The 27,704-nt window shown below is 53.5% G+C and overlaps 11 protein-coding genes across 11 annotated transcripts; 5 read left to right on the top strand and 6 right to left on the bottom strand.

Moving 5' to 3' along the window:
• Positions 1–2,028: 2,028 nt before the first annotated feature.
• On the top strand, positions 2,029–2,490 carry BO70DRAFT_351014 (mediator of RNA polymerase II transcription subunit 31; the record flags this gene model as incomplete). The annotated part of the gene is made up of 1 exon (XM_025541722.1): positions 2,029–2,490. One exon carries the CDS (start codon positions 2,029–2,031, stop codon positions 2,488–2,490), a length of 462 nt encoding a protein of 153 aa, XP_025401393.1.
• A 1,373-nt stretch (positions 2,491–3,863) lies between these two features.
• On the top strand, positions 3,864–7,342 carry BO70DRAFT_332423 (uncharacterized protein; the record flags this gene model as incomplete). Its single annotated transcript, XM_025540922.1, has 2 exons — positions 3,864–4,078; positions 4,168–7,342. 2 exons carry the CDS (start codon positions 3,864–3,866, stop codon positions 7,340–7,342), a joined length of 3,390 nt encoding a protein of 1,129 aa, XP_025401392.1.
• A 343-nt stretch (positions 7,343–7,685) lies between these two features.
• BO70DRAFT_360119 (palmitoyl-protein thioesterase family protein) lies at positions 7,686–9,033 on the bottom strand. The gene is made up of 2 exons (XM_025542705.1): positions 8,904–9,033; positions 7,686–8,794 (listed from the first exon to the last, which is right to left on the bottom strand). Exons 1-2 carry the CDS (start codon positions 8,905–8,907, stop codon positions 7,929–7,931), a joined length of 870 nt encoding a protein of 289 aa, XP_025401391.1. The 5' UTR covers positions 8,908–9,033; the 3' UTR covers positions 7,686–7,928.
• A 379-nt stretch (positions 9,034–9,412) lies between these two features.
• On the bottom strand, positions 9,413–10,333 carry BO70DRAFT_287446 (uncharacterized protein; the record flags this gene model as incomplete). The annotated part of the gene is made up of 1 exon (XM_025539236.1): positions 9,413–10,333. The coding sequence occupies one exon, from the start codon at positions 10,331–10,333 to the stop codon at positions 9,413–9,415; it is 921 nt and encodes a 306-aa protein (XP_025401390.1).
• A 2,278-nt stretch (positions 10,334–12,611) lies between these two features.
• Positions 12,612–13,173, bottom strand: BO70DRAFT_360117 (uncharacterized protein). Its single transcript, XM_025542704.1, has one exon. It carries the CDS (start codon positions 13,099–13,101, stop codon positions 12,667–12,669), a length of 435 nt encoding a protein of 144 aa, XP_025401389.1. The 5' UTR covers positions 13,102–13,173; the 3' UTR covers positions 12,612–12,666.
• Positions 13,174–14,660: 1,487 nt separating this feature from the next.
• Positions 14,661–17,068, top strand: BO70DRAFT_195753 (putative C2H2 finger domain protein). The gene is made up of 4 exons (XM_025538545.1): positions 14,661–14,716; positions 14,770–15,774; positions 15,831–16,097; positions 16,149–17,068. Exons 2-4 carry the CDS (start codon positions 14,909–14,911, stop codon positions 16,780–16,782), a joined length of 1,767 nt encoding a protein of 588 aa, XP_025401388.1. The 5' UTR covers positions 14,661–14,716; positions 14,770–14,908; the 3' UTR covers positions 16,783–17,068.
• A 979-nt stretch (positions 17,069–18,047) lies between these two features.
• On the bottom strand, positions 18,048–19,546 carry BO70DRAFT_360114 (putative RNA polymerase II Elongator complex associated protein Kti12). The gene is made up of 4 exons (XM_025542703.1): positions 19,509–19,546; positions 19,096–19,440; positions 19,001–19,030; positions 18,048–18,803 (listed from the first exon to the last, which is right to left on the bottom strand). Exons 1-4 carry the CDS (start codon positions 19,512–19,514, stop codon positions 18,102–18,104), a joined length of 1,083 nt encoding a protein of 360 aa, XP_025401387.1. The 5' UTR covers positions 19,515–19,546; the 3' UTR covers positions 18,048–18,101.
• A 174-nt stretch (positions 19,547–19,720) lies between these two features.
• On the bottom strand, positions 19,721–21,054 carry efm7 (putative nicotinamide N-methyltransferase Nnt1). Its single transcript, XM_025542702.1, has 3 exons — positions 20,626–21,054; positions 19,996–20,556; positions 19,721–19,939 (listed from the first exon to the last, which is right to left on the bottom strand). Exons 1-3 carry the CDS (start codon positions 20,773–20,775, stop codon positions 19,874–19,876), a joined length of 777 nt encoding a protein of 258 aa, XP_025401386.1. The 5' UTR covers positions 20,776–21,054; the 3' UTR covers positions 19,721–19,873.
• A 616-nt stretch (positions 21,055–21,670) lies between these two features.
• BO70DRAFT_195687 (uncharacterized protein) lies at positions 21,671–22,412 on the top strand. Its single transcript, XM_025538544.1, has one exon. The coding sequence runs from the start codon at positions 21,796–21,798 to the stop codon at positions 22,234–22,236; it is 441 nt and encodes a 146-aa protein (XP_025401385.1). The 5' UTR covers positions 21,671–21,795; the 3' UTR covers positions 22,237–22,412.
• A 2,447-nt stretch (positions 22,413–24,859) lies between these two features.
• On the bottom strand, positions 24,860–25,969 carry BO70DRAFT_195674 (uncharacterized protein). Its single transcript, XM_025538543.1, has one exon. It carries the CDS (start codon positions 25,736–25,738, stop codon positions 25,151–25,153), a length of 588 nt encoding a protein of 195 aa, XP_025401384.1. The 5' UTR covers positions 25,739–25,969; the 3' UTR covers positions 24,860–25,150.
• Positions 25,970–26,061: 92 nt separating this feature from the next.
• BO70DRAFT_195668 (uncharacterized protein) lies at positions 26,062–26,634 on the top strand. Its single transcript, XM_025538542.1, has one exon. The coding sequence runs from the start codon at positions 26,180–26,182 to the stop codon at positions 26,513–26,515; it is 336 nt and encodes a 111-aa protein (XP_025401383.1). The 5' UTR covers positions 26,062–26,179; the 3' UTR covers positions 26,516–26,634.
• The last annotated feature ends 1,070 nt before the right edge of the window (positions 26,635–27,704 follow it).

Raw genomic sequence — 27,704 nt, 5'->3', positions numbered from 1 at the left:
CCTCGGGCGATTCCGATCGACAAGCGGACCACTGACCACGATGATGATCCCCCTGGGGCCTGGTGTTGGTGGCCCCCCTCCAAGGCTCCGAACAGCATCCGTCTGATTAATCCGCGTTCGGTCGCCCTACATGACCTACCCTCCTGCTTGCCTCTGTGCCTTGGCAACCGAATCATCCTTACTTGCCCCGTTCGCTCCGAATGTGAGGTGGCTGCGTATATAGATCCAGAGCCTACGCACCCTCCTGCCCTCCCTCTCGAAAAAAACTGCCCGGTCTGATGGTGTCCAACCGGAATGTTGGCCTTCCTTTCTCGGCGGACGCTGATGCAGCCACCCAGCCGGTGAGTTTGAGCCGATCGACCGACGGAGTACGACAGGCAGGTGGGTGTTGCCACGGTCCTGAGACCTTACTTGTGACGTCGCAGTTGGTCTGCCTATCACTCCCTCCCTCAATCCCCGTGTGGTTATTGAACGGCAGCGCAACACTCAAGTCCCGGACTCCGTCGGCATGGCTACCCGGATATCCTGGTCATCGGACAAAACACTAACATGCAGGGCAATGAATACGGACTGCATATTTGTTTTTTTTTCCCTCGTCAGCCCAGGTATGAACTGCCTATGTATAGACAAGCCTCACAAAAGTACTGTGCCTTCAAAACAGTTCGTTTGGCTTCAGGTTGATCGGAGCTGCTGCACAAACTCATGCCAGTGCAACACCACATACCCTGTGTGCCTGTGTTGTACGGCTAGACGCACCGTTTCAGATAATCACTTCGGACAAGATACTCGCCGGGACAGTTCGATTTCAACCCGCTGCCTCGAGCGGAGTATCTTGGGCTGTTTCAGAACAATGCTTGTCCTGTGCTTGCTTCCTCTGCGCTTGCCCTCCAGTCTGGCGTAAGCCCTATCGGCGCTTGTGTCGACCAATCTAGGTCCACTTTGCTATCAAATGCCACCGTCATTGATGCTAATAGACGATCTAGACAAAGTGAACGGATGCAGACTAATGCAGTGTTGACTTTTACCAGCTTAAGGAATGCCGACGATGTCATCGAATTCCTCGATTGTCACGGAGGACAAGGTCGCCTTGCTGACTGGTTGGACACTAAGTCCGTTTACTCATGTGCTTTGGAGATCGATTACGCCATGTTGTACATGTCTATCATCAACAGGCTTTAGACTCCACGGGCTCTGTAGTCTCGAAAGTATTTCGAAGGGAAGCCCGCGGTACCTGTCATCTCCGCCATCTACATGCGCCTACCAGTTAGTATACTCTGTATCGGTTGATTATAGTCCAAAACAGCAAACATAAGTAGTATTTTATTGGTGTCACTTAGGTTACGATAACATACAATCTATACCTAGCCATCTACACAGTGTTATGCTGTCTACTGTAGTAGATCATGTTGACATCCAAAGATAGTAGTGATTGGATTTCGGTTCTGACCGTTGCGTAGCACAAGCTTGGAACCGTGGGTAGGACGAACAGGTAGGTAAAACATACAGTTTGTTTGTTTTGGTTGAACTGTCTTTCTTCGGATTGGTCGATTTCCTTCTGCAGTTGGACGATGGGTTTGATTGTTGATTCCTTCTAATAATAGTCTCCGTGGCAAGTACCTATTCTATCCTGCAATTACTACCCTGGACGGGTCGGGTAAATATATGTCATCACTCTCTGGTGTGGCGGAATACACCGAGGAGGTATGAGGAGCTCTACAAGTCCAGAAACGGGACAGAAGAGCCAATTAACGACAATATAGAGCTCGGAGTGCAGCCCTATATACGATCACTTCGATGGTGGGGAGACAAGACACTAGTAGTGGGTATAATTGGCATTGATAATGGATCGATCATCGGGGCGGGTTGTGCGCATCATGAGTCTGTCTTGGCAACCTCTGGCAGGTCGCGCGTCTGTTTGATTTCTCCGACTCGGACCGCCTCAACCCGTCCACCACCCTCTGCTCCTGATGCCTCAGCGACGGCATTTGCTCGATAAACTAGGCATTTCCACAATCCTCTCTCCGCGTCATGGCACAGCAACCGCCCTCCGACCAGGAAGCCCAGCAGCCTCCACCTCCGACCCTTACGAACCCGCGCTTCACCCTCGAGCTCGAGTTCGTCTCCTCTCTCGCCAATCCCTACTACCTGTCCCACCTCGCCGTGACCTATCCCAATCTGCTGGGCGTCAATAAGTCCGGTGATGACAGCGACGCAAATATTGACTCCGTGGACCCGGACGCGCAGGCATTCGCGGCCTACCTCGCCTACCTCTACTCCTACTGGAAGACTCCCGAATACGCCCAGTTCTTGACCCATCCTGGTGCAACCCTGCGTGCGCTCCGACTGCTCCAAGAGGAGACGTTCCGCCGCGACATCATTCGCCCCGACGTCATTGAGAATCTAGCGGGCACCGGTATCACCGGCGAGCAAGGCGGCGGCGCGGCTGCAGAGACCGAGGGACAGGAGGAAGAACAACCCAAGACGAGCTAGGAGGAGTCTACAAATACTGGAACTATTTGCTATCAGGTGTGAAAGCTCGCGGGAGATGGACGAGAACCGGGTCAATGCCTTCAATAATGGCGCTGAGGTTCGGCCTCTCGACCATGCACAGATTGTGCTGGGTGGGCAAGATTGACGACGAAACGAAGTAATGAAAGATGGCCTTGATTATGGGCACCTCGTCTTTGATTTGAGGACACAAAATAGATACCCCGTATCTGACGGGGTGTATGCCATGCAGGCTCTAATGCAACTCAAGTGGCTCGCGATCTCCCGAAAATCATGTGTGACCGAGGTATCCCCTGGATCTACCACAAATCGGCTATCGCTGGAGCTACGTCTGATGGATGCGACAAGCACCCCACAGGCTCATTTAAGCAAATTTCCTCAAGCTTAAGATCTCCGATATGCCCCCGCTTAGTTATCAAAAATTGGGAGTGGACCTGTCCCGAGGATGGAGGGGATGGCGTTGTGAACACCAAGGATATAAATCAGGTGGACGATGGATATAGCCTATTCACACCATGAAAGGGCGAATTATCGTCCACAGTCCCAATCCCCCTCATCAGGCCATGTTCGTATCCCCAGAGACCAGCTGCAGCCTGTCCCTGATATTCTGCCTATGACGTTACCGTGGGGTTAAGTTAAGTATTAGGTTGCAGGGGGAAAAGCCTCCTGGAGAGCCTGGTGGCACTTGGGGGGCAAATTTATTATTCTGGCATTATTATAGCATCGCCATAGATCAAATCAGAGATAACTGTCGGATCAACAAACAACAAACCCACGGGAAGAAACCCGCGTAGTCCACCGAGTATATTTGAAAGGGGCTCTGTACCTGGAGGTCGCGACCGCCCCAGTGACGCGGCGGCCGGTGTGCGGCGGCCAGCTGAATTTCCCGCCCTGGCGCTCGATCTCGCCGCGGCAACCCAACTAAACTCGCTGCTGAACTTATCGCCATCCGCCAGGGAACCCGAGGGCGACTTTTGGCTTCTGCCTCGTTTGCCTGCCTCACACGACTCGACAGTCGAACTCGGGCAGTCCACATCCTGCTCCTCTGGCTGCCATTATCTCCGATGGATCTACCCCACCCTTAGTGATCCTAACTGACCCGAAAGCCTACTCCTTTTTCCTCCTACATCCACGTTGACCGTTACCTGGATCGTCCTCAGCTTCAGTGACGCGACCCCCAACTCCATCTCCTCCCCATGGTCCGTCCCAGGGACAGGATCCTCTGAATCGTCCTCGAACCTCCGTTACCCAGTCACAGTCCAGATCGGGTCCGGATTGCGCATTCCCCATCGTGGTCGAATTTTCCCCGTATACCGCGAGTAATCGGGTAACCGCCCTGGACCATCCCCTTTACAATGGAGGGCGTACGCCAGTCGTGTCGACCTAAGCATCAGGTCTTGGTCCTCAAATGTTACCCTCAATATCAGAAAGGGATTTCGGACGTCAAGCCGAATCCCAGTGAGCTTTCTTATCTGCTCTACTATGCCAGCACTCGCCGCAGTAAGCTGACGAAAGTCGGCGCTTTCCTGGAGAAAAGGGCCGCCCGGGATGTCTGGCGTCGCAAGATGGGGTAAGTCGATCGGTTATTGAAGATCTACGCTTGTGTGGTCTTCGTGTGAAAAAAATTGCTGTGGTCGTCTCACTGACTTCGTTGTGTAGCAATGTACAGGTGACGCTTCAGATTCTCACTGCCCTTATCGAGAAAGTTCCCCGAGACCTCCCCATCTACGCCCGATCGGTGTTGACGGTCATCGACACGGTTCTCCGCTCTCGTGATATTTCCCTCGTCGAGGACTCGATCGCCACTTTTGAGATGTTCTGTCGCCATCAGGACATGGCGGCCTTGTCAGCCGAACAGGAATTCGCGACCCAATATCGTGAGGTCGTACGGACCTACGCAAGCTTTGCCGACGTTCATGCCCAGGCGAACCCTGCTACCAGCGCTCCATTGGCTATACGGTGGAGGACGGCGGGACTACGTGCGATCAAGGGTGTGGTCAGCTCCGAAGCGGGCTTGGCTGCAGATGGCGGAGATTCGTTGAGGCTCATATTGCCTGTCATCCTGGAGAACCTCTGCCAAGGAGACGAAGATCTGCTTACGTCTCTCGAAAACCAACTCCAGGAATCGGAGAAAAGCAATGACACGGACCCCGCGCACCGGCGCCGAGTCAGCACCGCGACTGTGCAGACGGTGGACACCGTGAACGGTGATCCGGCGCTGGCTTCCCAATCTGCAGCTGATACGGACAAGAAAGCAGAGATGGACGTCCGGCTGCTTGCACTCCGCTGTCTGGAGAGCATTGTCGTCACTGGAAGCAGTCGCGGTCAAATTCGCGTTACTACGAAAGTTGTACTGGATTTCATTCTCCGCAAAAGCAGAACCTCCAGTCTGGGCTTGTCGCTGGATTCGGGGGAAAACTGGGCGACGTCTTTGATTGAGCTTGTTGCAAAATGGTGCCCTGTGCAGGTTCGTTTCATCATCTTGGTCGCCGCCATGGAACACCTGTTCGATACCGCGCCAACAGAAGAGGGCCTAGACGAGCATTTCACCGTTGTCTACATGATCGATTGGCTGCTAAAGTCCTCCGTGAACATGATGGGGCTTAGCGTCATCGACATCCTCTTGAGTCTCATGCAACATATGTCATCTCTGCTGTTTCCCGCGGGCAGCGAAAAGCCGACTGAGCCGTCTGGCAAGAGAAATGAGCTTCTTTCTCTCCTTCAGAGGTGTGTCGGAAACCTCGCAACACACAACTACTATGGCGACCAGATTGTGGATATGATTAAAACTATCCTCAACCGGATCAAGGCTACATCGCCCCAGGAGCACCCCACACCAGCCCAGGCCGATTCTCCTGGCTCTCAGAATGGCAGTCTCTCCGGCGAAACCAGCTCTGTGGCCTTTTCATCCGCTGCTGGAAAGGTTAGCGCTCTTCGAGCCATCAAGAATGTTTTACTGGTAGCGAACTCTCGGAGACAGGTGGCTGTGGCTGGCGTGGAATCGAGAAACCCGGTGGGAATCCATGTCTGGGAAGGGACGCAATGGCTGCTGCAAGAGCGGCAAAGTAACGTACGCATAGCGTACGCGAATGCATTGTTGACCTGGTTGAACCTGGAAACAAGACAGAGCGATCTGATTGTCAAGGACAAGCATGCAAAGCTGTCCAGCCCGAAGCGTGAGGCCGTGGAGGTCAGCGAGAAGTCTGGTAAGCGGTCTGGTTCAGGCGTGCACCAACGAGAAAGGGCAGCGTTCGCAGCGCAGTCTAACTTCCTGCGGATGCTCCATTTGACTATCTACGACATTGCGCTCGAGAGCCCTGCACGCGTGTCTGAGGTCCGGCTGCTTCACTTAATCTTGACCAGTCTTGTTGAGAAGCTCGGAATCAACGCGTGCCGATTTGGACTTCCTATGGTTTTGAAGCTCCAGGACGACATGGACACCTCCCAGAGCTTGGTTTCTGTTACTGCTAAGGTGAACATCGGGAGCTTGGTATATGGGTATCTTTGGGCGTTGTCTGAACGCTTTGATCTTGAGACGTCCAGCGTTGGGAGGGGGATTCAGAGTGAGATCATGAAGAGGCAAAAGCTTGGTCTCTGGCTTGAATACATCCGGTTACCTGCCGCCGACCTTGACCATATCATCCAAGGCGGCGAGTCCCATGCTATTGCTGACAACTCGAGGGATACTGATCAGATGACACCGTACAAGAGCGATATCGAGGCACTTGTTCGTGGCATTGAAGATGTGTACAACCAAGCCGTGGTCTCTGCCCATAGCCCTCCGAGCTCCCCCGGACGCATCTTGCCCCTGCCTCCCTTAGGGCATGGGTCAGCCTCCGCGAATCCCCAGCGCCCCAACCTGCTTCCGGTTCTTGTTAGGGAGCAGATGCTATCGGGGTGGTCGAGAGAATCCTGTCTGGCGGCTGCAGAGCGGGAGAAGACCGAAGCGGTATCCCTTAGTGGCTCGAGGGCCGGGACTCTCGCAATGCGCGGCCAATTCTACCTCAGTGGGGCGGAAGGCAGTTCGCCGTCGACATCCTCTCCTACATCCGCACAGCAAGGCGCAGCCGGCCTGCACAATTCTCGTCGGATGAGCGTGCCCGAATCCTCCCGGCCCCAGCCACATAGCCCTAGGGAGTCGCCCGTGCACGTCAATGAACTAAGGCGCGTGCTGTCGATCAACGACCAAGAGAAAATGCGCCGCCTGAGTCCACTCCGAGGCCGGCTCGATGCTTCGAATCGCAGCGTGGTCTCTTCCAGCAGCGAGAGCATGGTCAGTGGCTATTCGCTGTCGGAGGTCGACGGGGACGGAGCCTCGATCCGACACCATTCTTCTCGGGGCGGGTACATGACTCCAGATGGCGACGTGACCCCCAGAGCTTCGGACGGTACTATGCCTTACTACATGGCCTCGGAGGACATTCCCCCCGTGCCTCCGATACCCCCGTCCTTGTCCATTCCAGGCAGCATGCCGAACGACTCGCAGCGGTCCTTGTCCACCGACCGACCGTCAACCGCGCCTGGTCCCCGCCGGCTGCCGGCTGCCAACGGGAAGCCCGGCACGTCCGGCACGCCTCACCACGGAAAATCGCTCAGCAAGCACAAGAGTCGATCCAGCACGGGGCTCGCAGCTGCAGCGGCAGACGGCGACTACTCAAGGGGTCACATGTACGACGGATCTCCTGAAACAGATAATGCGCAGCGTCGGGACGTGCAGGAACTCCTCAACGGGTTCCTGTCCCCGGCCCACGCCGAGATGCGAAACGGCACCGGCAGGCCTCGTGCTGCAGGCCGACGGGGAGTAAGCGGAGGACTCGGACGCCCCCCCTACTAAACAACGTTTCTTATCATCTTCCTTACACTTCTTCATTTTCATCATTTTCGGGTCTTCCAACAGGTTTTTGTCATGATTGTTGAGGCCCATGAATATATCCCCTTCTTTCTTTCTCTCCTTGTCTGCCTTGATCTGGCTCTTGTTCCATTCTACAACTGTTAGTTTCTGCGTCTACCATCAACACCACCACCTGCACCTGCACCTGCAGCTACACCTGCACCTACCCCGTTTCCTTTTGTTTCTCCTATCCGCTTCTTGTCGTTTCCGAATCTGCCGTTTGATAATGTGTATCTGTTCGATGGACTGATAGAGCTGTACCGAGTACACTGCATGAATTCTTTTTTTTTCTCTTTCTGTCTGATTTCTTGGATATTATCACCTGGCAATTGATGTCTTTGTTGTGGCGTGATATCCTCTGCGCATGTAGAATATCGCAGTTAGTGTACCTAATATAATCATACAACCATACAACCTAACCTAGGTATAGTACATAGGTAAACAACGGGTATAGCATACATCACCGATCAACCCAGTACACAGCTATCTTCTTTGCAGCAGTGACAGCAACAACTGTAGTAACAACAATCTAAACGCCCGTCTGATCAACCAACCTTCCCCTCCCCCTCTCATCAAACTCGACCTCTACAGGCCCAAAAAACTCCTGAAACACGCCCTCCAACACCTCATCATCCAACTGCATATGCTCACCGGGTGTAGACCTAAACACCAACTTTCCCTTCTCATCCAAGCCCTTCAAGCCCAACCAATCCTCCTTATAAACTCTGCTCTCCCTCAAGCCCACCACCTCTCCACCCACCCCATCCACGCCGCCAAACCACGCCGACTCCTTCGGATGCACCATGCGATCCCCCTCAAACAAATACATGACAAACCGATTCAACATACCCAGATTCCTCTTATAGGTAGCATTCTTCACCTCGCGCTCATTATTCACATCGGCCAAGAAGTTACTCTCGGCGAGATACCGCGCGTATTCATCCTCGTTACTCGCATCCCGGAAATACTGCGCGGGGACAAGCCGCTCCTGCACGAAGGGGGACCATTTGCCGGCCCGCAGGAGGGCCTCGCCGCCGCGACAGAGAAAATCGTTCCAGCTGCATTCCTGGAACTCGGAGATGCCGGCGTGCTGGCTGCCGAAGGTGACGAGGTTGTGGACGGGTGGCGTGTTGCATCGCTCGATGTAGCCGCGCAGGAACTGGCCCCCTTGGGAGAAACCGATCGCGTTGATGGCGGGGGCGGTGGAGAGGATGGGGTCCGCGGCGATTTGCGCGCATATGCTGCTGATTTGCGTGGTTAGGTTGCCCAGAAAGGAAGCTTGGCGGTCGCCGTTGCTGCTGCCGGAGAGGTGGATTAGGTGCGTGTAGGTGCCTGGGTTGGTGGTTTCGGCGTGCCGTGCGAGGGAGACGAGGTGTGGGTTTTGGAAGGTGTCGCCTAGGCCGTGCCAGATTATTAGCGGGAGGGGGGTGAGTTCGGTTGTTGTGTTGGGGTGGTGAGGGCGGAGGTGAGCGGGAGGGCGAGGAGGGGGTGAGTAGGTGGGGACGCATTGGGGTGGTTGGTGTTGGTGTTGTGTTGGGTTGTTTCAGTGGTGGAGGAGGAGGAGGAGGAGGAGGAGGAGCTGTGGTGTGGATGAGGTGAGTGAGTGGTTGTTCGGGGGTTTGTTTATGAGGTTGGAGAAGAGGTCGAGGATGCGGAGATACGAGATACGAGTGGAGAGGGAGGTCTGGTGTCCGTGCTGCCTGACGTAAGGTTGGCATGTGATCAGGTACCGCCGCTACCCTTTTCTGGCTGGTACGATACACATCTCATGGTGGCTGCTTATGGCTAGTGCAATGGTCTTCTTGGATGGTTCTGTACAAATCTACAACTCAGGCACATTACAGTTATATCAATGTGGGTTTGAATAACTGGTAAAGCAAATTGTCTTGCTTCTGCGCTCGCAATATATACTACACAATAGTCATAGATTTGATACCTCGTGATCTGCTTCTCGGCACATGGACACAGAGCAGTCAGCACTGTTACATATGAAGGAGCTGACGTGGTGCATGTCTAACCCATATAGACTTTAGAGCCCGGTGTGATCTTTGGGTTGTGGAACTTGAAAACGTTCGAGGCGGATGAAAAGCCGTCAATGCTATCGACTACGCTAGGCACATTGTTTCGCGATCTGTTAGGCGTAAATACACTAGCCGTAGCTGCCCGCTCAAAAGCTGATGGACATGTGAAGTCAGTGTTGCGAAGTTTGTAAGCTCTGTATGTATTTGATTCTCTGGCAATTTGATCACCATCAATGGTGACGGACTGGCCGAATACTTTGATCGGAGGCGTATGTTGTTCGACCATTGTGCTTAGCTGCGTGAGCCCACTCCGTTCTTGAAGACTAGTCCCTCTTAATGAAGAGTTAGACGTCTCATCTACTGTCTGGGTCATAAATCGTTGTATGTTGTGACGCGGTTCTGGGAGCCAGCTATAACGGGAATTCAAAGCCGACAATGTATCGGTAGAATCTCGAAGAGTATTATGCTGGCTCTCAGCATTCTCAACGAAGGACGATGATCCTCGGATGCGAAGAGGGCTTTGGTATGGTTGATCCTGACATCTCGTTGCACCCTGAAAGCCATAAACTGCAGCTAGTTTCCCCTCTTTTTCGGCGATGATTTGATCATCTATTGTAAACCTTCTCCTGATGGGTGTCCCTGCACGTGAGCTCCCCGAGCCCCTCCTTGACTCTAATGGTCCTACCCTGGGCTGTTGGGGCCCGTGGATTCCATCCGGCGGCCAAACCAAGGGATCTTCTGAGACAGATGCTGCTCGGATGGAAGATGTCGTGCACCTATGTGGAATACTTGAGTAGTCCAGTATCCAAGATCTCTCACTAAGTGGACCGCCCCTACCAAGCCTGTCACGATCGAGCTCTCGTGTAAGAGAATGTCCATTTGGAAGACTCGATTCTTCATGGTCCAGAAGCATGGACTGTGACGAGACGATTATCGGTTGACTTGGTTGTGTACTCTTACGGTCAACACCTATGCGTCTGCCATTGATTCTTATATCCATATTCCGAATCGTTTCTATCTCAGATGCCGTATCTCGACGTTTTATGTGAAAATTGGAAGCTTCTCGACGCAAGGCAGAGGAGCTCAGTCTCTTGCGGTCGTCTTCCGTAATTCTTCTGCGCCTGCCAAATCTTCGAGTCTCTTCTACCGGGGTAAACTCCATCTTCAGTGGACGGGAGACGGAAACAACCGCCCAGTCTGGCTTTTCCAGGAGCCCACGTTTGATATTTTCTAACCGTCGATTTACCTGTGAGGGTGTGTGGGTAGTGGAGGGGAGTTGTGGAGGGTCAACCGGATGGATCTGGGAAGAACGGCTTCTAGTCTTGAGTAAAAGCTTAGCTGTTGTTACCACGTCGGATGCGAATGGCCAGGTCAGTCGAATGCCTCTCACCTGCTGGGCCGGATCCTGGCCCGAAAGACCGCCCGGTCTTCCCACCGCAGGGCCTTTCCCTTCAAGAAAAAGAGACTCGTTGAAATGCGAAGCTTGAAGGGTGAAGGACGCAGCTGGTTTCGGCTTCCTTGAAGGCCGTTTCTTGCTCTTACCCTTGATGTCGGAATGGCGTCGAAGACGACCTCCGGTCCAGTTCATCGTGCTGTAGACAGCCCCAAAGCATGACAGGCTCGTGGGCTGCGGTTAATGACAAGAAGCTCGGGGCGGCATGGAAGACGGCGAAGATGCTGTCATGTGATAATGAGCGAAATTCAGAACTGAAGGGTACCCTCAGGCATCGGGAGGAGAACCGTGAGCTATCCTCAGTCCCGATTACGGGATCATGCAATATCTACACCTCAGTTGATAACTCGAATTCCAGAACTACAGTGCATGTGAGGGAGGCATTGATCCATATTGGGACATGCATGCCTCGTCCAGCATGCATGCGTTGTAGACATAGATGCGCGAAATAGATGCGATCAGTCGAATCCGGCTGTTTTTGTACTCCGCTGCATCATCAACGGAATTGGGGTGACGGATGAAATTGGGGGTGATAGGTGTTGGCTGAAACAACCTGAGATAGCTCTCTCCCACGCCAGACACTGGAATCTCAGAGTCGAGTTGAAGTCTTACCACATGAGGCATGGTAGAGTGCAACTAGATACTAGATAGCCATAGTGCCATACTAGCACCTCGGGACTGTTAGGCAAAACATATGGATGGATACGGGACGGCCCGGAAGACGACCCAACTTCCAAGTAGTCACTTTCGATGTCACTAGTTTAGCTTCAGTCTTCGAGTCCGCTCAAACCTCGGAACCACCGGACCATGCAAACCATGCAAACCAGGTCACGTGTAGGCTCGCTTCGTCGGCCATAAATTAATTTCCCACATGCAAAATTCCTTCCTTCTTGACTACACGCATACGACAACAAAATGTCCAGTGCAGCACGGATGGTGCCTGCATCATCCCACTCGCTTGCCTGGCAAAGCACGAGACAAATTCATTGGCCTCTGCCTTGATGTAGGCGGACTCTGAAACTGTCTCGTGTCAGCAGCATGGCCAGCTGTCTGCCTAGTAGTACGCGGTCCCTGGCGGCCTGCGATCCTTTCTTTCTTGGTCGCCTCCTTTTCACAACCCCTTTTTCCGGACATGATGATCGAGGTAAGCACGATGACTGTTTTCTTTGTCTCTCTTTGCATGGGTGTCGCAAGGGCATTCTGTCCTTAATGATGAACACCATACCTTAAGCATAGTTCACCTGAGGTCTCCGGATCGTTGAACGAAAACTGTATACCATCTTTCATTTCTATCTGATACACACCCATTCTTGCGTCATTTCTTCCTGCCTCCCGGAAACATTGCATTCTGGCCAGTCGCTGACTTTGTATGCTCTCAGACTAGGAAAGACGCGGGATCCGTAAACCAATAGTCTTGTTTACTTTTTTTTTGTATTTTTATAGAAGCCGATGAATCCAATCCTACTTAATCTTAATATGATTACTCTGAGACAAGCGTAAAAATAACCTCCCATAGTCCCATCGAGCCCGCTCCGTCTGTCCCTCGACCTCGAGTGTCCCGGAAGTCCCGTAATTAGATGATCTCATTGCTGCCCAACCTCCCGTGGTGCCAGTCTTTCGCTGTGGATTCCAGTCAGAAGTTGACGGTTGCCCGTCATGCTGGAGATAAATGCAGGTTCTCGTCCCCCTGAAACGTAGCAGCGCATTCCCAAACTGTACTTTTGTCCGTCTCCTCGGTTGGCGGAGTGATATTGGGCGAGACAGGCCGCAGGGGCGTGGGCATGAGCAATGAATCACCCGGCCGGGGGGGGGGGGAAATGAGGGGCAATCGAATCGACACTTAAGCCCCCCTCACTGTCTGTTTGCTTGCAGTAGTCGCGATGAGCGGGATCCCTGTTCCCCGATGTAGGCAGGCTTGACGTGTTGCGGTGCCAGCCAAACGATGGCAGGCCGAGAGTTTGTGACCTTCTGTGCCCTTCACGAGGGAAAGCGGGGCCGCCGAGAAAAGACCGCCCGGGAGGCGCTGACTGGCTGTGGGCCATCGAGGGGCCCTCCATAACCACCCATAGCCCTGCACGCGACAATCCACGGGGGACCAGGAGGGACCAGGAGGGAGAAGGAGGGACCCAGAGCAAAGCCAGAAGGATTCGCTCGGCGCCAATCACTACTGGTTTACAATCCGGCCTGCGGAGGGGCTGCGCTGCCAGTGATGCAAGCCCGCAGCACATTGCCCGGCCACCAACCAACCACCGGCCCCGGAGTAGTGGAGCGCGGTTGATTCCCGCCTCACCGCTATATTGAGCAATTGCCCGGGTGGTGCCGTTGCAAATGATACATCCACCCGCGGCCACGTCAAGCCGGGAGGATGGGCGGCTCCGGCGCGTCATTGGTAGATAGTGGGCGAACAACACCACCTGGCGCTGCACCACTATCACCGCCATGTCTCGCAGGGTCAAATCATCGTGCGTCGTAGTGCCAGTGAGGCAGCCCGCTGCAGCAGCATGCAAGTCCGGCACGCGCTTGGACGCACTTTTTGCGCTTTCTGCACTTTGTGCTCCGAATTCCCCCCCCCCATCCACCCCCCCGCCTGGCCTCCTGAGTGTGCGCTCCAGCCTGCGCCGTAGCCTCTAAAAGGCCGGTCATTCCCCTCCAGATCGGATTCTTCTCGACCTTTCCTATTCATCTCACACCAGACTCGAAGAAGCAACCCAGCTGTCCACTTTAGATACCCAACAACAACCTTGATACCCCCCTCTTCCTTTCAATTCATCCTCTACTCCACCTTTCTGCTCGATTTGCCACAGTCAAATCAGCTTACCTACCTCTCTCACATCATCCTCATCCACTTGATCGAGGCTACTGCTCCTGCTCTTGCTTCTGCTGCTTGCCTGTCTTGCTTTCTTTTCTCTCTTGCTCTAAGAGTCCAACCCGTGGATCTTGGAGAAGAACTGCTCCCCCGGCTAAAAAACAACCCTTGACTGCCACCTGGAACCCAGTCCGCATCCCGGATAGGATTTGCTTGCTTTGTTTTCTTTCCTGCTCCACCCCCAGGCTTTAGTCTGAGCGTACGGCAACAGATAACAGGTAGTCCCCTTATTATTTTCTTGTGTTTTGCTTGCTTTTTCTTGTCTTCCCCTCGCGACTGCTGCATTTCGAACCGCCTATGGACTCCGCCGTCGACCATCACACGACATCTTCAGAGGACCCCTGGACTCTTGAATCATTTTGCCCCGCTGGAATCTCCCGTCTTGTGACGGTTTCACGAACGTGGCCATGGAATTGCCTGACGTCCTCAGCGCCCGCTGTGTGACTGGACACATTGAGTGTTGTTTTATGTTGCACACTCTTCGTCGAATACCCCTGGACTGTCATTCTGCCTGGAACCCTGGATCTTCATCACTAAGCCTAGTGTGGAGATTGGATATTGCCTTGGAACCCCTTTTTTGCATGGACTGTTTTTTCTACGTTTCCGCTTTGGACCCCACCATCAGGATAGACAGCCGTCACTGGAATATCAATCATTATGAACTTTCCCATGGACTTGCGATAAACCTTTCTCTGGACTCGACATCTAATGGCCTCAATCCTTGAACAACTTATGTGTTGTGCTTGTCGTTGCTACTAGCTCTTGTAGTCCCTCGGATCATGGGACGGATGCCGTGACTAAGACTCGACCCATCTTCATACAGCCTTGGCCTTGGAATAAGCACCACGGAAGTTGCCGCTCACTCCGATCATCACTGGCCCTTGTTTCACTGTTCCGGATTAACCGCAGCCCCCTGACTTGGACCCCATCGCTGCCTCGGATAGCTTCGGAGACCACATGCTCAACTCATACTACTGGTTCGTGCACCTTAACCTTAGAGCTCGTTTAGACTATCTAACAGTGACTGCAGGTCTCGCTCTATGGATTTCGAATGCACACGCTCGTTCCATTTGTCATTGTTTCTTAGCGATTCGGTGTAGATGTACTGACGCTGTTGCCTTTTTAGTGCTTGCCCAACCCAGTTTCACTGGACCCTAGTTCACAAAACAATGTCCACGAAGATCAAGAACGACCCAGAAATCATGTCTTTGTCCCAGTCATCTTTGCACACTATGGACCAGATGTCTCAACCGAGACAACACCAAATAATCCCAGGATACTCCAACATGGCCTCCAGAGGACTCCCGGATGATGATCTTTCGAGCCAGGACAATTTCTCCTTGTGTTCAAGTACACACCAGAGCCATGGAAGCCCCCATGAGCTGAAGGGATGGACTCTGAGCGACGTGGACGCACTGGACAGTGGTGCCATCTCCAAGCCAGAGTCCCCCGAAGTCCAGATGCTCTCTTTCTCTTTCTCCCAACAACTTCTTCCCTCCACCGTTGGCCCCAGTGATGTAATGTATCATCACGCAGGATCCGAATTCTCAAACATCCAGGACATGGGAGAGCCGAGTGACCTGGATTTCTCACATGCACATGACTTCAACCACTACTCCTCCCTGGTTGACTTTTCTGCCTTTGATAATGATGTTTGTGGCCCAAATGGTACCCAGTCCTCTTGCGCCCCTGATGATACTCTTTCCAGCCACAGCTCTCATGCGGATGACGGTCACCTGGCCGCCAATGAGGCGTGGAACTCCATTGTTGCAGACACCAGGAACTACCAGGGATCAGCCATGGACCAGTATACCACCGGCATGTTCCAGTCAGTGCCTGTTTCTCCTCCGTTGAGTGACGCGAGTAATGATTCTTCCGTTAACTCTTGCTCCCACACTGGATACCCCACCTTTATGAGCCATGAAGATGCCATGTTGAAAGATGTCACAGCCACTCCCGTTGGAAGCCATGGAATCAACCTCGGAGACCCCTTGTTCCCCCTCACCCCACCTTTGAGTGAGCAGGACCCCAACAGGTCAGTATTATGAAGTTACCTCGAGCATTTGATCCACATATTCTGACACTCAACAGGACTATCCGGGCTACCAAGAATGCACGTAGACCAGCCCTGCAGACTTCCCCCCAGTCTCAGGTGAAGCAGGACCCAGACTTCTTCCCACCGCTGCCGGTCAAGGAGACGCTCCGTCAGAAGGCCAAGGAAGGTTCCGACCTGCGGAACCCCCGTGACCACCCTTACTACTCCCTGCCCACCCACAGCGACGGCAAGTACTACTGCCCATTCGCCAACGGAGACAAGCCTTGCAACCACCCCCCAACCACCCAGAAATGTGCCTACCAGTGAGTATCATCATTTGCCTGTATGAAGCACTGCAACTGACATTAAAATAGCAAATACCTGGACTCCCACCTGAAGCCGTATCGCTGCAAGGTCCCCGCCTGCATGGATGCGCAGCTGCAGTTCTCCTCCAATGCATGCCTTTTCCGCCACGAGCGTGAGGCTCACGGATTCCACGGTCATGGAGACAACCCTCATCTTTGCCAGTTTGAGGGATGCGACCGGTCTGTTCCTGGATATGGATTCCCCCGCCGGTGGAACCTCTATGACCACATGAGACGTGTCCACGACTATGCCTCTTCCGACAGGCACAGCTCCCCGGATGCCTCCCCCACCACTGGACCCACCAAGAGAAAGGAAGCTGCTGGCCGCAAGCGCAGAGTTGCTGGCGTCACTGGTGCCCCGACCATGAAGCGTACTCGCTCCACTCAGTCCCACACCAACCCCTTGAAGGCCGCCCAGCAGTCCTCTGCCCACCACAGCCAAAGACTCCAAAATGCGGAGAGGAACTACTATAACTGCCGCTCGCGCTTGCTCGAGGAGATCAGCAACATCATGCCTCAGGACTCCTCTCTGCACGAGAAGGTCAACGCCAGCCTTCAGGAGCTGATCACCCTTGGCCTGAACTTCCGCCACATTGAAGCCAGCCAAGCTGCCGCCCAGATGGCCCACGGCCTTCCTGCGTGAATGGTCCACTGGATTTCATATGTGATTTTTTAAACTTTCCCCGGGATCGCCGAGCACAGGATGGTTTCCATAGGAAGATCCTCGTGATGCTAAGCATTGGAATACCCGCGAAGGATGGAAGAAGTCATGGAGATGATCCGTGAATGATTATCACTACTGGTTGGATTTTCTACTTTTATTCCACGGGGTTCCTCGATCTTCTGGGGCCATCAGAGGGCTTCCTGCTCTCAGCCACGATGTGTCTTCAGAGACACATTCGCGCGGCCCACACCTCCGACACCAACATGTACCGTCTCCTTGAGGTACATGTCTTCATCATCGGCCACACTAGTGTGGATGTTGATGTAGGTGGTGTTTCACAAGGGTGGCTTCGGGCATTCGGATAAGCCCAGGATTTCCACTCTCTGAGGCCATTTCCATTTTTGATATACGCGCAGCTTGCTGTGCTTTCTATTTTTTTGTAAATTTCTGTTCCTTTTTCTGCATTTCTTTGCGACAGGCGGATACATTTTTTTTCTTCATCTCGGGCTTGTGACATTCGGACTCTCAATCGGAGACGAACTAAAAAAGGATGGGAACTGCGGGACACATGGGAAGGTATAAAATTTGGGACGGACGGACGGACGGAACGGAACTGTGTATATGGGGTTTTGTGTGTTCGGGTCTTGATCTAGACACTTGGTGTTCATTATTCATGTATAGGTACAGGCCGTGGAACAGGAGGCCTGCTTCATGTATCGGGATTCGGTTTTCACGTCAGTATTGGGTTTTGCGTTTTTCAATATTTTCTCCCTTTGGCTTTTTGGGGCTCGATCTTGGACATTATAGTTTTGGAAATACTCTTGATTCTCTTTTCAATATTTCTTCTTCCTTGTTTCTGCTTGCGCCTCTGGTCTTAAAGGTATTGCACACTATTGACTGCCTTTAGTCATAGTATTGTTCCTTGAACCCTAGTATTCTGATAGATCTCAAAAATCTCTGGTAGTACTATCGACTCACCCCTTGCTTTTCAGCTTTTCAGATCATGTACCACAAAATTGACCCTACCACGTAGTACAGAGTACAGCGTGCAACAGTTCGATTATTTGCAACAAACGCTCAGTGATCAGCTGTAAATACTTGGGTTACCAAAATAACGCTATACACGTATACACTCGCACGCTGCACCTGTATCTATTGAAACAATTCTGTATCGCTTGACCAAAAACAATACATCACATGCACCTAACCTCCACAGTTCCTCAACAATCCCCCCCCCCCCCCCCCACAACAGTAACGTAACACAAACCCACAATCTAGTATTCATCTACCCTGTATGCTTACACCTCCTCCTCCGCCCCAAACTCAGCATTCAAAAACCTCACAAACGCATCAGGCACCTGCTCCGGACTCAAGCCTCCGCCCTTACTCGCCGCATGCGTCCCCATGACATACGCGCGATTCAAGGCGATCCACTGCCTACGTAGACGCTGCAACCGCGGGAGAGCGAGTATGCCTCCCGCGGCAGCCAACTCATCTGTCGAGCCGGCGGTAGCAACATGCGCGGGGATGAAAACCGGGATCGAGGCCTCGGGCACGGGGATGGTGAGGCCCCGGCCGTCATCGCTCTGCGCGAGCGCAGCTTCAGCGGACGGGTTGGTGAGCGTGAAGCCCCGGATTGCGGTGACGATGGCGGAGGTGCGCTTCTCCATGCTGTAGAGGGCGGAGGAGTCGGTGGCGGCGGGCATGGCGGTTGCTTGGTGGGGTCTGATTTTGGGGCGGTTGGAGCGGAGGGAGGAGGGGGCTGCGGTGGTGGTGGTGCTTGCTGCAGAGGAGGGGGAGAGGTGCGTGGATGAGAGAGAGGTGACGAGGGAGGAGAGTGCGGTGGGTTTTTCTTGCTCCGCAGCGGGGGTTGGGGAGAGGTTGAGGGTGGAGGGGTGCGGGATGCCTGTTAGGGCGGTCCAGATCTCGGCGATTGGGGGGGAGGCGTCGCTCCAAGGAACCGTGAAGAGGGGTTTGTCCCAGCGGCTGTGGATGCTGGGCTCTTCGTAGCGGAAGATGAGGTTGTTGAGGAGTTCCGGGGGTAGGCGTCTTCGGGGTCGGAGGTTGATAGGGGGGTTGTTGCGTCTGTGGTTTCGGTGGGTTCGATGGTTGGGGGATTGGGCTCTGCTTTTGAGTCGGCTTCGGCTTCGGTTTCGGCGCTCGTGGTGCGATTTAGTCGGGCTTCGTTGTTCGCGACGCATTGGTCAATAGGTGTGCCGACGTGGACCTGGAGAGAGAGTGTGTTAGTGTTTGCGGTCGCAGGCGTGTGGAGGAGACGGGGAGGATGCGTACCACACAGCATGTTGTTCCGAGTGCCTTTGCTTCGCACCAAAGCTGGTACCGATAACCCTTGATGTAGTTCATTCCATCGAGGATCACGAAGCTGTTTGTCCCGAGAAAGCGCTTCGCGCGGGCGTATGCGACGCCGCGCGACTCCTTCTCTGTGCGCGCATGGTCGTACACCGTTCTCGGGTGGGAGGGATCGTGGGTAGGGACGACATGGATGTTGTAGCGAGGCTTTGAGGGAGGGAGAATGCCTGCGGTGAAGAGATCGGTTTGGGCGGCTTCGAGCTGGTCCGCGAGTTGGCGCGCGCGGTAGCTGAGCCCGGAACACGGGTAACCAGTCAAGACAATGAGCTTGAGGAGGTCAGAAGAAGTCAGTAAAGGCGACAGAATGGCATATTTGGGAGCAGGATTGGCCGTACCGGCATGCTGATGGACGTGAAAGGGGTTGGTGGTTGAGGATGTGGTACGATGCGGACTTGAGGCGGAGATTTGCATATAAGTTATTTTTTGGCGGGGCGGATGGGTGGGGTGCATGTGACTTGCATATGGGCTGATCTGACAGCGTTAATCAATTGGCAACGCCGAGTGATGTTGGAAAACTCAATTGAGATTGTGGATTAGGGGGTATATTATCTTGTCTGTTTAAGGTAATTCTGAAATCCTTTTCTGCTGTTGAACTTGGAAACAAAACGGGTTTATCTAACCCCACTCCGGCTCTAATTTCCCCTCATCCTTATGGTATAATGCATCGTCAAGTCTTTTGCCATCCAAGCGCCAGTATATACTAATTCAATTCCTCCTCTGACCACCGGATTTCATACCCAAAGACCGTCTTCCGTAGCCGCTCATCCTACAAGTTCATAGTTAGCGCAAGACATCTAGAGCAAACCGAGCCGGTGAACTTACCCCCGGGTCATTCTCGAACAACACATCGTCCATCAGCTTCTCAAAGATCTTCGTGACCTGGAAACCATTCTCCTCCGCCAGCGGGAAAAATTTCTCCGTCTTGGGCAACAGCCACGGCTCGTACGGGGTGAAGATCACCAGCGCGACGGAGTCCTTGCTCCGCTTCAGCGTCTCTCGCATCGTCTTGATCAGATTCGGGTGCTGCGCATGACTGTATACCACGTCCGCCATGATGAGCACATCAAACCCCGTCGCCCCAGCGGGGAGGCACGCGAACAGCGGCTCGACCGAATCGCCCCATTTGTATCCGTCAACGTGGAGGGAGGAAGGGTTCGCGATCTGGGAGGCCGAGGAGGTGGCATTATGGCGCATGTTCTCGACGAGATCCGGGTCCGGGTAGTCGGTCATCACGACAGTGCGGGCGCCCACGATGGCGCTGACAATGCTGGGGACACCGGCAGCGGCACCGATTTCGAGGACATCCTTTCCCTCAATCAGGGTGCTGGCCCGTTCTTCGATGTAGTGGGAGCTGGTTCGGCCGGCGTTCCAGAGCAGGTTGCCCTAAAATGAGAAGAGGCGGTCAGTTCGTGGGACGGATGAAAGACGAGGGGTGGTCAAGAATGGTCGTACGTAGAGAGGATGGCTACCGACCAGACGCACGCGCACTGTCTGGCCGGAGAGCATGTGATGGTCTGCAAAGCTAGGCTCGGGCTCGGGCTCGTAAAAGCCATCGGGGTCCTCGAACATGGCCCCCGTATCGAAGTTGTCCTCTTGCGCCATGGTGAGTCGGTGTGAGTCCAGCCCCAGCTGACAGGGGGTATGATCAGATGAGGAACGACGAGGACATCTGGACGATGGAGGGCGATGCGCACCGCACCGAATTAATTCTGTATCGCGATTGCGAAGTGGAGTCCGCCTTGGTGGGGGATGCCAGAACCGGACTAGCGCAGCATCGGGAGACAGATGGGGTCACCTGACCTCACGTGCAGATATGCCGAGGCTTCGCCGCCCGACCGAAGGAGAGCGTAATACATACGGTCACGTACCTGCGTCCAGCGGCAAACCCCGCGTGGGGTCGGGCGGAGATACGCGTTCGCATACAGGTCGGGTAATTGTCGGTAAGATGATTTGCCCGCCGCGAAAAAAAATCACAGATCAGATCAGTGTTGGACGAATTGGGCTGATTGATTGATGGAGGCCATGTCGATCATCTTCAAGTCAGTGTGTACTTATGTACATACTACTTGCCGACTAGCCCCAGTGATTGTCCCCCAGGTCAACACATCTCCTGGATCCTGAAGGACCTTCCTTGTGTTCAAAAGTACCGAACCTCAGCTGCAGTGACGCCTTCCAGACGCTATCTTTTCAGTTATCTCTGGTCCGGTCCAGAGTCATCCGTTCGTGGAAATTCCACTTATCAGCCTTTCTTTTGCCTTGCCGGACGTCATACCGCGGTGTCTCCGGACGCGCAGCCCCACGTGTTGCTGGATTTCTCTGCTGCGTTCTTCCAGTCCTTCTCTTTCCTCCCCTCATCTCTCGCATCGTCCTCATCACGCCATCCCATTCTCTCCAACGCCAGAGAGGAAGCTAAAGCGACTCCACCTGATCAGTCCACACACCCACTAGATACTGCACCTGGACCGATTTTCTCTATCACCAACCCACCGACCCTAGTCCCTTCTGCTTCCTCTCCTCGCTATCGCCGCTCCCAATAGACTTCCCAGCGTTCCGCATCACCTCGTCACCACCGCCTTCACCAAAACCTGCATACAGATAGACCCTCTATAGACCCTCACCACCATGGACGACCCATCCCGCACCATCTCCCCTTTCAGTCAACCTCAACCCACCGCACAAGTCCCCGCTGGATACCCAGCGCAGCCTCAGGACGCCCTGGGCCTTGCGGCCGCGGCCGCCGCAGCAGCCGTCAACAGCCAGACCTCCCAAATGCAGATCGCATCTCAGACTCAACCCACGACATCATCACTATCATCATCAACAACGGCCACGGCACTCGAACCGCAACAACATCACCTCCAACATCCCTCAGAGCTCTCCCAGTATTCCTCCGCAACGGCGACCGCAGCCCCTCCGGCCGATGCCTACCCCCACCAGATCACCGGCGAGGGGGGTCCCACTGCGACAGCGCCTTTCCTGCGAGACTTCAGCCTCGTTGCGGAGGCGGCCAAACGGGCCCAAATGTCCGTGATGGTGCGGGATTTGGAGGGCGTTTCGCTATAAATACCATGCGGAGAAATCTCCTGTGGGGATACGTGACATCATGTGGGCTGGGGGAAGTGGGTTGGTTTGTGCCTGGGTTGATTTAAAAAAAGACCGACCTGTGAAGCCGATAGAGTGGTTCTCGGTGATTGATTGGTTGATTAGTTCAGTCAGGACTATCTTATCATCATCATCATCATCATCGTTTCTCCTGCTCTTCATTTCCATTCCACAAACACACACAGACACAGACACACACACACACACACACACACACACACACACACACACACTAGAATTTCGTTCCGAAAGAGGAAGGACAGTTCGTCAACTCCATACTATCCCCTACTACAGGGCATCGTAAGTACCCCTACTATAGGTACTTATGGTGCCTACTACAACAACTACTACTATATATCGATTGATTTCCATTTCCGGGCTGGCGCGCGGGTGTGACAGTGCAATTGTCCTTTTCCCTCTTCCTGCTTATCATTGGCTGGGATTGGCCGCTTCCTACATTGTCTCTCAGGCACCAACGTTTTCCTTCCTGTTCCTTTCCTTGTCCCCTCTCCCCCCCCCTCTCTCTGTGGATTTCGGGATTATTTTCATTGGCGCGAATTTGCGAGTTTTGGTTATTTATCTGCCTATTCGTCTCTTCCTTCTCCGTCCCATATCTATCCATCCATCCTTATGATCCATGCTGGTTTGAGTCTATCTGATTGATCAGAGATTCTCTAGCTTGGGGGTAAGTAGGTGCATGAGTGTGCGTGAATGAGGTGAATAAATGAATGGGCTGGGCTGGTCAGGCAAGGGCTGGTTAGAATGGCGCAGACAGACGTGAAAACAACGACAGCGTGCGAGGGACGTTCGTTCTATATACCATTTGGATTCTTTTTTTCTTCTATCATCTCTCTTTCGGGGTCAGGTTTGGGTATATCGTGCCATCTATCATCATCATTCACGTCACACAGCTAGACAGCCAGAGCTAGCTACCCAGATAGAGAGGTTGGACCATACAAAGGCATCTCATAATTGTCAGTCATTCAGTCTGTCAATCAAGAACCCCCCCCCATTTCCGTTCCCGGAAATTAAATACCCTCCTCCTGCCCTGTTTCTTGCCTCTCCGACCGGTCGACCGACCGACCGACCGAGCGGTCGGCCCCTTTCCAATTCCAACGTAGTGAACAGACTAAACCAAACCAACCACTTTAGCCAGGAAACCCATACAAGCGAGCGAATAGACAGGGCTACTAAATTGGTCAGTAAATGGTGCCTGCTACCTACTCCGTACAGCGTACAGACTACTAGAAATGCACCTGGTGGTATTGTCCTGTTTAAATGGACAGATGACCGAAGAAGGTAGAGAAAGTGGGCGGATTAGACGGACGGACGGACGGACGGATGGATCGATGGATGGAAGCGTATTATTTACGCCGGCGGGAGCGAAACAAAGAACAACAACCCCAGAAGACCGTCCTCGGCGAACTGCGAAGCGAACACCCAACCTACTTTACCAACCTACGCTTAGTACTAGTAAGCTACCAAGCCAAGCACCGGCCGCGGCGCGGGCGGGAAACACGACCCGAACCTCCCCCCCGGAAAAACTTAAGCAGCAGCACTAGTACTGTAGATAAGCATGCGGCCTTACGTATGTATGTATGTACGTCCATAAGGCTGAAGGGGAAGAACTGGAACTAAGTAGAAGAGGGGGAAGGGGAAGGGAGGAAGGAAGGAAGGGGGCGTTGCCAAGGCGTCAAACTAGCCGGGATAGGCATATCAGTGGTGAGTAGTGTGTGTCAGGTCGGATTAGATATGATGATATGATAGCTCGGGAGGGGTCGATAATTGATAGTGATAGTGATAGTGATAGTGACGTCCTTGCATATTCAATGCGGTGAGGGGGGGGGGACTTTATATACCGTTTTCTATGTTCTACCTACCTATCTATTGGGTTTAGGTAGGCGAGCAGGTGGTTATGGCGATCGATGCAGGTACGGAGAAAGTTGCCTTGTTTATTATGATAGGAAAATGGCCTGTGATTGGGGTATGTACGAAGGTGGAGGTGGGAGGTAAGTAGATCCGAACCCAATTTTTCTTTTTCATTGATGGTAGTGGTTGGAGGGTGAGCAAGGTAGATAGGTGTCTGATGATTGACACGGGTGGTGAGTGAACACTGGAAAAAAATCTATAGATGAGGCGGAGAGAATGATAAAGAAAAGATGCAAGAACGCATGATGAAGAAGAAGAAAAGAAGAATGGGACATAACATAATATAATGCAAACGCAACACATGCATGCAGTATGGTAAACAGTAAGGTAAGAAGAAAGCAGGTAGGTGATGTATGTATGTACATGATCTACCTATATACAAAGGATACCTGCCTACCTGTTTTGGCAGGGAGGCATGTATATAGTTACATGCTTGGCGGGGATTCTGTTCGAAAATAGAAAGTGTGGCAAGAAACAAAGGCAGAGGGCACACCGGTAAACAATGATGAAATCAAGGTAACAACACCAAACACCGAGCTAATGCGGGACACCTGTAAATGTATTGATGCCGGGAATGTGACCCGAGTAAGGAGAGGATGAAATATGGTATAGTGGTGAAAGGAAGGACTTTTGACTGGTATTATGAAGGAAGGAAGGATGAAGGATCGAATGATTCTCTCGCCTTGCCTTGCTGAACTCCGATGATGCATTGAGGGTTCGTGGGGTGCTTGGGTAGGGATTGGTCGGTTTAGTGGTGGTGGTGGTGGTGATGATGATGATAATGATGATGAGGGCTGGATGAGAATTTCGCAGGTGAGGAAGAACGCGCGAATTGAGTCAGACAAACAAACAGCGGTAGGCTTCTTTCTATCTGGATTAGGGTCCCGTGATGATCGATCCATTAGGGTGGTAGATGGCGATGATGCAATATTGAGGGTAGATGGTATTAGATTTGGGTGGACGCCCCGATCAAATTCGGCTGGGATATGCTGCCGGCCTGCCCCGGGCTGAACTTCTTCTGCCGCCTGGAACTGAAGATGGACATGCGACGGCTGAGCTTTTTGGTGGGAGGCGCCCAGGCTTCGCTGGAGAATATAGAGACCGGCCGCGACCTCGGGGGCTGCGGTTCCGCCGACACGGGGATGTCCATGCCAGGCGAGTAGAGTGAGGCGCTTGATCCCGGAATCTCGTCGATCCCGAAGATGGACTGACGGCGCTTGCTCCGGATCTTCTCACTGCTGGGTTGTAGGGCGAAGTCTTCCTTGATGTCGTCGAGAGCGTGGGAGAAGCGACGCAGGAGCTTGGGTCGCTCGGCGATTGAGGGCTCGCGCTGTTCCAGGCCGTACATCTGGAGAGGGGTCGAATCCGGCAGGTCCTCCTTCACGGGCGTCGAGTAGTAACGGGGAATCTTGTAGTGGGCAGCACGGCGACGGGGAGCAGGAGGAAACCAGACATTGTGGTGAGGAGGATGTTGGGAGACGGGGCTGCCGGAGTAGGAGGAGCGAGAGGAGTCGGTTGACGAGGAGGTCAACATGATTGTACTTTGTCTTTTGGCGGCCGGGGGGGAGGGGGGGGAGGAGGAAGAATAGGATAGGTCTATATTGAAACGAGAGAGGGCTACTACTCCGGGCAGAAGGTAGTACTGGCGATGCAAAGGGGATCAGGGATATGCCTAGGAGGCTGAAGATGATAAAAAAGATCGAAGGTAGTCCCAGGGGGGAAAACGAGATGATTAGGCCAGCTCCAAACGAGTCGGACGGTTCGGTTCGTCTGATCTCGGTGTAGGGATGGGATGGGGGTTAAAAAATACAGGACTATAATTATAGCACCCCAACACTAGGGGAGGAAAAGTGGGGACGTCTCCGGAGTATTCCCTCGCCCAATACGGTAGGCATACATTGGCATACATACAAGGTGCATCCAATATCCATGGCCTGCAGCCGTATTTCTGTGTCACCCGTTACCCATCCATCGTATGTTGACTTCTGTCCGTTGCCCTGGTCCGTACCGTCCACCAGGGCCACCATCCGCCACACGTCTTGACTTTTCCGTTGTCGGCCTCGTTGCCTCTCTTTTGTGTGCTCTCACACAGACGAGCCGTTCCTCTGGCCCGTTGCTGTGCGACACTGCGAGTCAGGGTCTTACTACCTACAGATCGCGATACTGCCTGGTACTGGCCCATCCTGATGGTGGTAGCAACCATCGCCAGTCTTCCATCCGTATCAGATCCCCGTCCACTGCTAACCGCCGGCTACCGTTGCTAGGAACCCAGCCGATTGGAGTAGGCCGACCGCCGTCATCTCTGGGATGACGCGGCAATTGAGGCGTCCGCCAGCGAGATCCAAACCATCGTTCACTGGTTGACAGACATACTGATTGAAGGTTGACAGGCTGCTGACCGGCAGTCAGGTTCTATGGATAGATCTCCAGGTGAAACATGCATTGAGGCATCATGCGTGTACGGCGGACGGGGCCTGGAGCAATAATACAACAGTACGTACTCGGCTGATGCATCGATCGTGGCCCATGGACCCATGCTCCACGGGCATCATCCCACCGGAAATTGCGGGTTGGTCAATGAGAGGTGATCGGATCTGCCGTGTAGCCGTGCCTTTGCAAGGAGGGGGTCAGTAGGCATCAGTGATGAGGACCACCGCGGATGGGATGACGGAATATTGCGAGTCGGTTGGAAATCGACAAAGGTGCTGGATGCAGCGATGCAGTAATGCACACACCGTCCGTCTCCATGATCGGTATGGCGGCGGTATAGAGCTCGTACGGATGGAGCCGTACGGCGTGCATACAGCAGGCATACAGGCAACATACAAAAAAGCGGAGGTGGGAAGAAATCCCCTGGGCCCCTTCAACGGTAAACCGGAGACTGCCCCGTAAAATAATAAAACCGCATTATTACTCCTGCATATTACTACTTCGGGCGACCCCAATTATTATACTTCCCTTTTCTACTTACTTACTCCGTAGCAGCTCCGTGTGTAAAACCCGCGCTGCACATCAAGGGCGACTAACGAGCTAGCGCCGCGAGCAGAGCCAGCCACATTGCCCGTTGCCTGCAAGGTGAAACACCGCCTTCTGTCGACGAATCAAACCGCGTCGCTAGTGCTGCATCGGTTATGGGCAATGATCTCATCGGGACCTCACGGCGACAGCGGTGGAGTCAACACGGGCATGTGCGCAGCATTGCACAGGGATTGGCCTGCGAGGTGGAGGCGACGGCGGTGCTGCTAGCCTACTGCCGTGTAGAGGCTAGCGCTCGCAATTGACTTTGCCCGAGGAAGCAAAGGCGGAGAATCAGAGCTTTTCTAGCGAGCTCCCCCCATGCGGCGGAAGCACTAATCCGACTACCTCTGGTGCTCACTATCCCCAGAACAGTAGCCCTGGGAGATGAGCGTGGAGGGTTCGTCCCCCGTGTTCATTTAAAATAATCGTGGAATCGCGCCCAGGGGCCCAGCAGGGGGGGGGCCCAGGGGCCTAGAAAAAAA

This window comes from Aspergillus heteromorphus (genome assembly GCF_003184545.1).
Source record: "Aspergillus heteromorphus CBS 117.55 chromosome Unknown BO70scaffold_6, whole genome shotgun sequence".
NCBI classification, from domain to species: Eukaryota; Fungi; Ascomycota; class Eurotiomycetes; order Eurotiales; family Aspergillaceae; genus Aspergillus; species Aspergillus heteromorphus.
Note: the sequence above shows the minus strand (reverse complement) of the source record. Positions and strands in the feature narration are given on the sequence as shown.

What these genes read in the sequence shown, in the direction of transcription:
- BO70DRAFT_360117 (XM_025542704.1), bottom strand. Translation starts at nt 13,101, where the DNA reads ATGTGCTGCGGGCTTGCATCACTGGCAGCGCAGCCCCTCCGCAGGCCG.
- BO70DRAFT_195753 (XM_025538545.1), top strand. Translation starts at nt 14,909, where the DNA reads ATGTCCACGAAGATCAAGAACGACCCAGAAATCATGTCTTTGTCCCAG. An exon ending in AGTGAGCAGGACCCCAACAG is followed by an intron (nt 15,775 to 15,830) that starts GTCAGTATTATG and finishes GACACTCAACAG; the next exon opens with GACTATCCGGGCTACCAAGA. An exon ending in ACCCAGAAATGTGCCTACCA is followed by an intron (nt 16,098 to 16,148) that starts GTGAGTATCATC and finishes ACATTAAAATAG; the next exon opens with CAAATACCTGGACTCCCACC.
- BO70DRAFT_360114 (XM_025542703.1), bottom strand. An exon ending in TCGGAACAACATGCTGTGTG is followed by an intron (nt 19,031 to 19,095) that starts GTACGCATCCTC and finishes CTCTCTCTCCAG; the next exon opens with GTCCACGTCGGCACACCTAT. An exon ending in GCACACCTATTGACCAATGC is followed by an intron (nt 18,804 to 19,000) that starts GTCGCGAACAAC and finishes CGCTACGAAGAG; the next exon opens with CCCAGCATCCACAGCCGCTG.
- efm7 (XM_025542702.1), bottom strand. Translation starts at nt 20,775, where the DNA reads ATGGCGCAAGAGGACAACTTCGATACGGGGGCCATGTTCGAGGACCCC. An exon ending in TCGGTAGCCATCCTCTCTAC is followed by an intron (nt 20,557 to 20,625) that starts GTACGACCATTC and finishes TTCTCATTTTAG; the next exon opens with GGCAACCTGCTCTGGAACGC. An exon ending in TGTTCGAGAATGACCCGGGG is followed by an intron (nt 19,940 to 19,995) that starts GTAAGTTCACCG and finishes ATGAACTTGTAG; the next exon opens with GATGAGCGGCTACGGAAGAC.
- BO70DRAFT_195687 (XM_025538544.1), top strand. Translation starts at nt 21,796, where the DNA reads ATGGACGACCCATCCCGCACCATCTCCCCTTTCAGTCAACCTCAACCC.
- BO70DRAFT_195674 (XM_025538543.1), bottom strand. Translation starts at nt 25,738, where the DNA reads ATGTTGACCTCCTCGTCAACCGACTCCTCTCGCTCCTCCTACTCCGGC.
- BO70DRAFT_195668 (XM_025538542.1), top strand. Translation starts at nt 26,180, where the DNA reads ATGTTGACTTCTGTCCGTTGCCCTGGTCCGTACCGTCCACCAGGGCCA.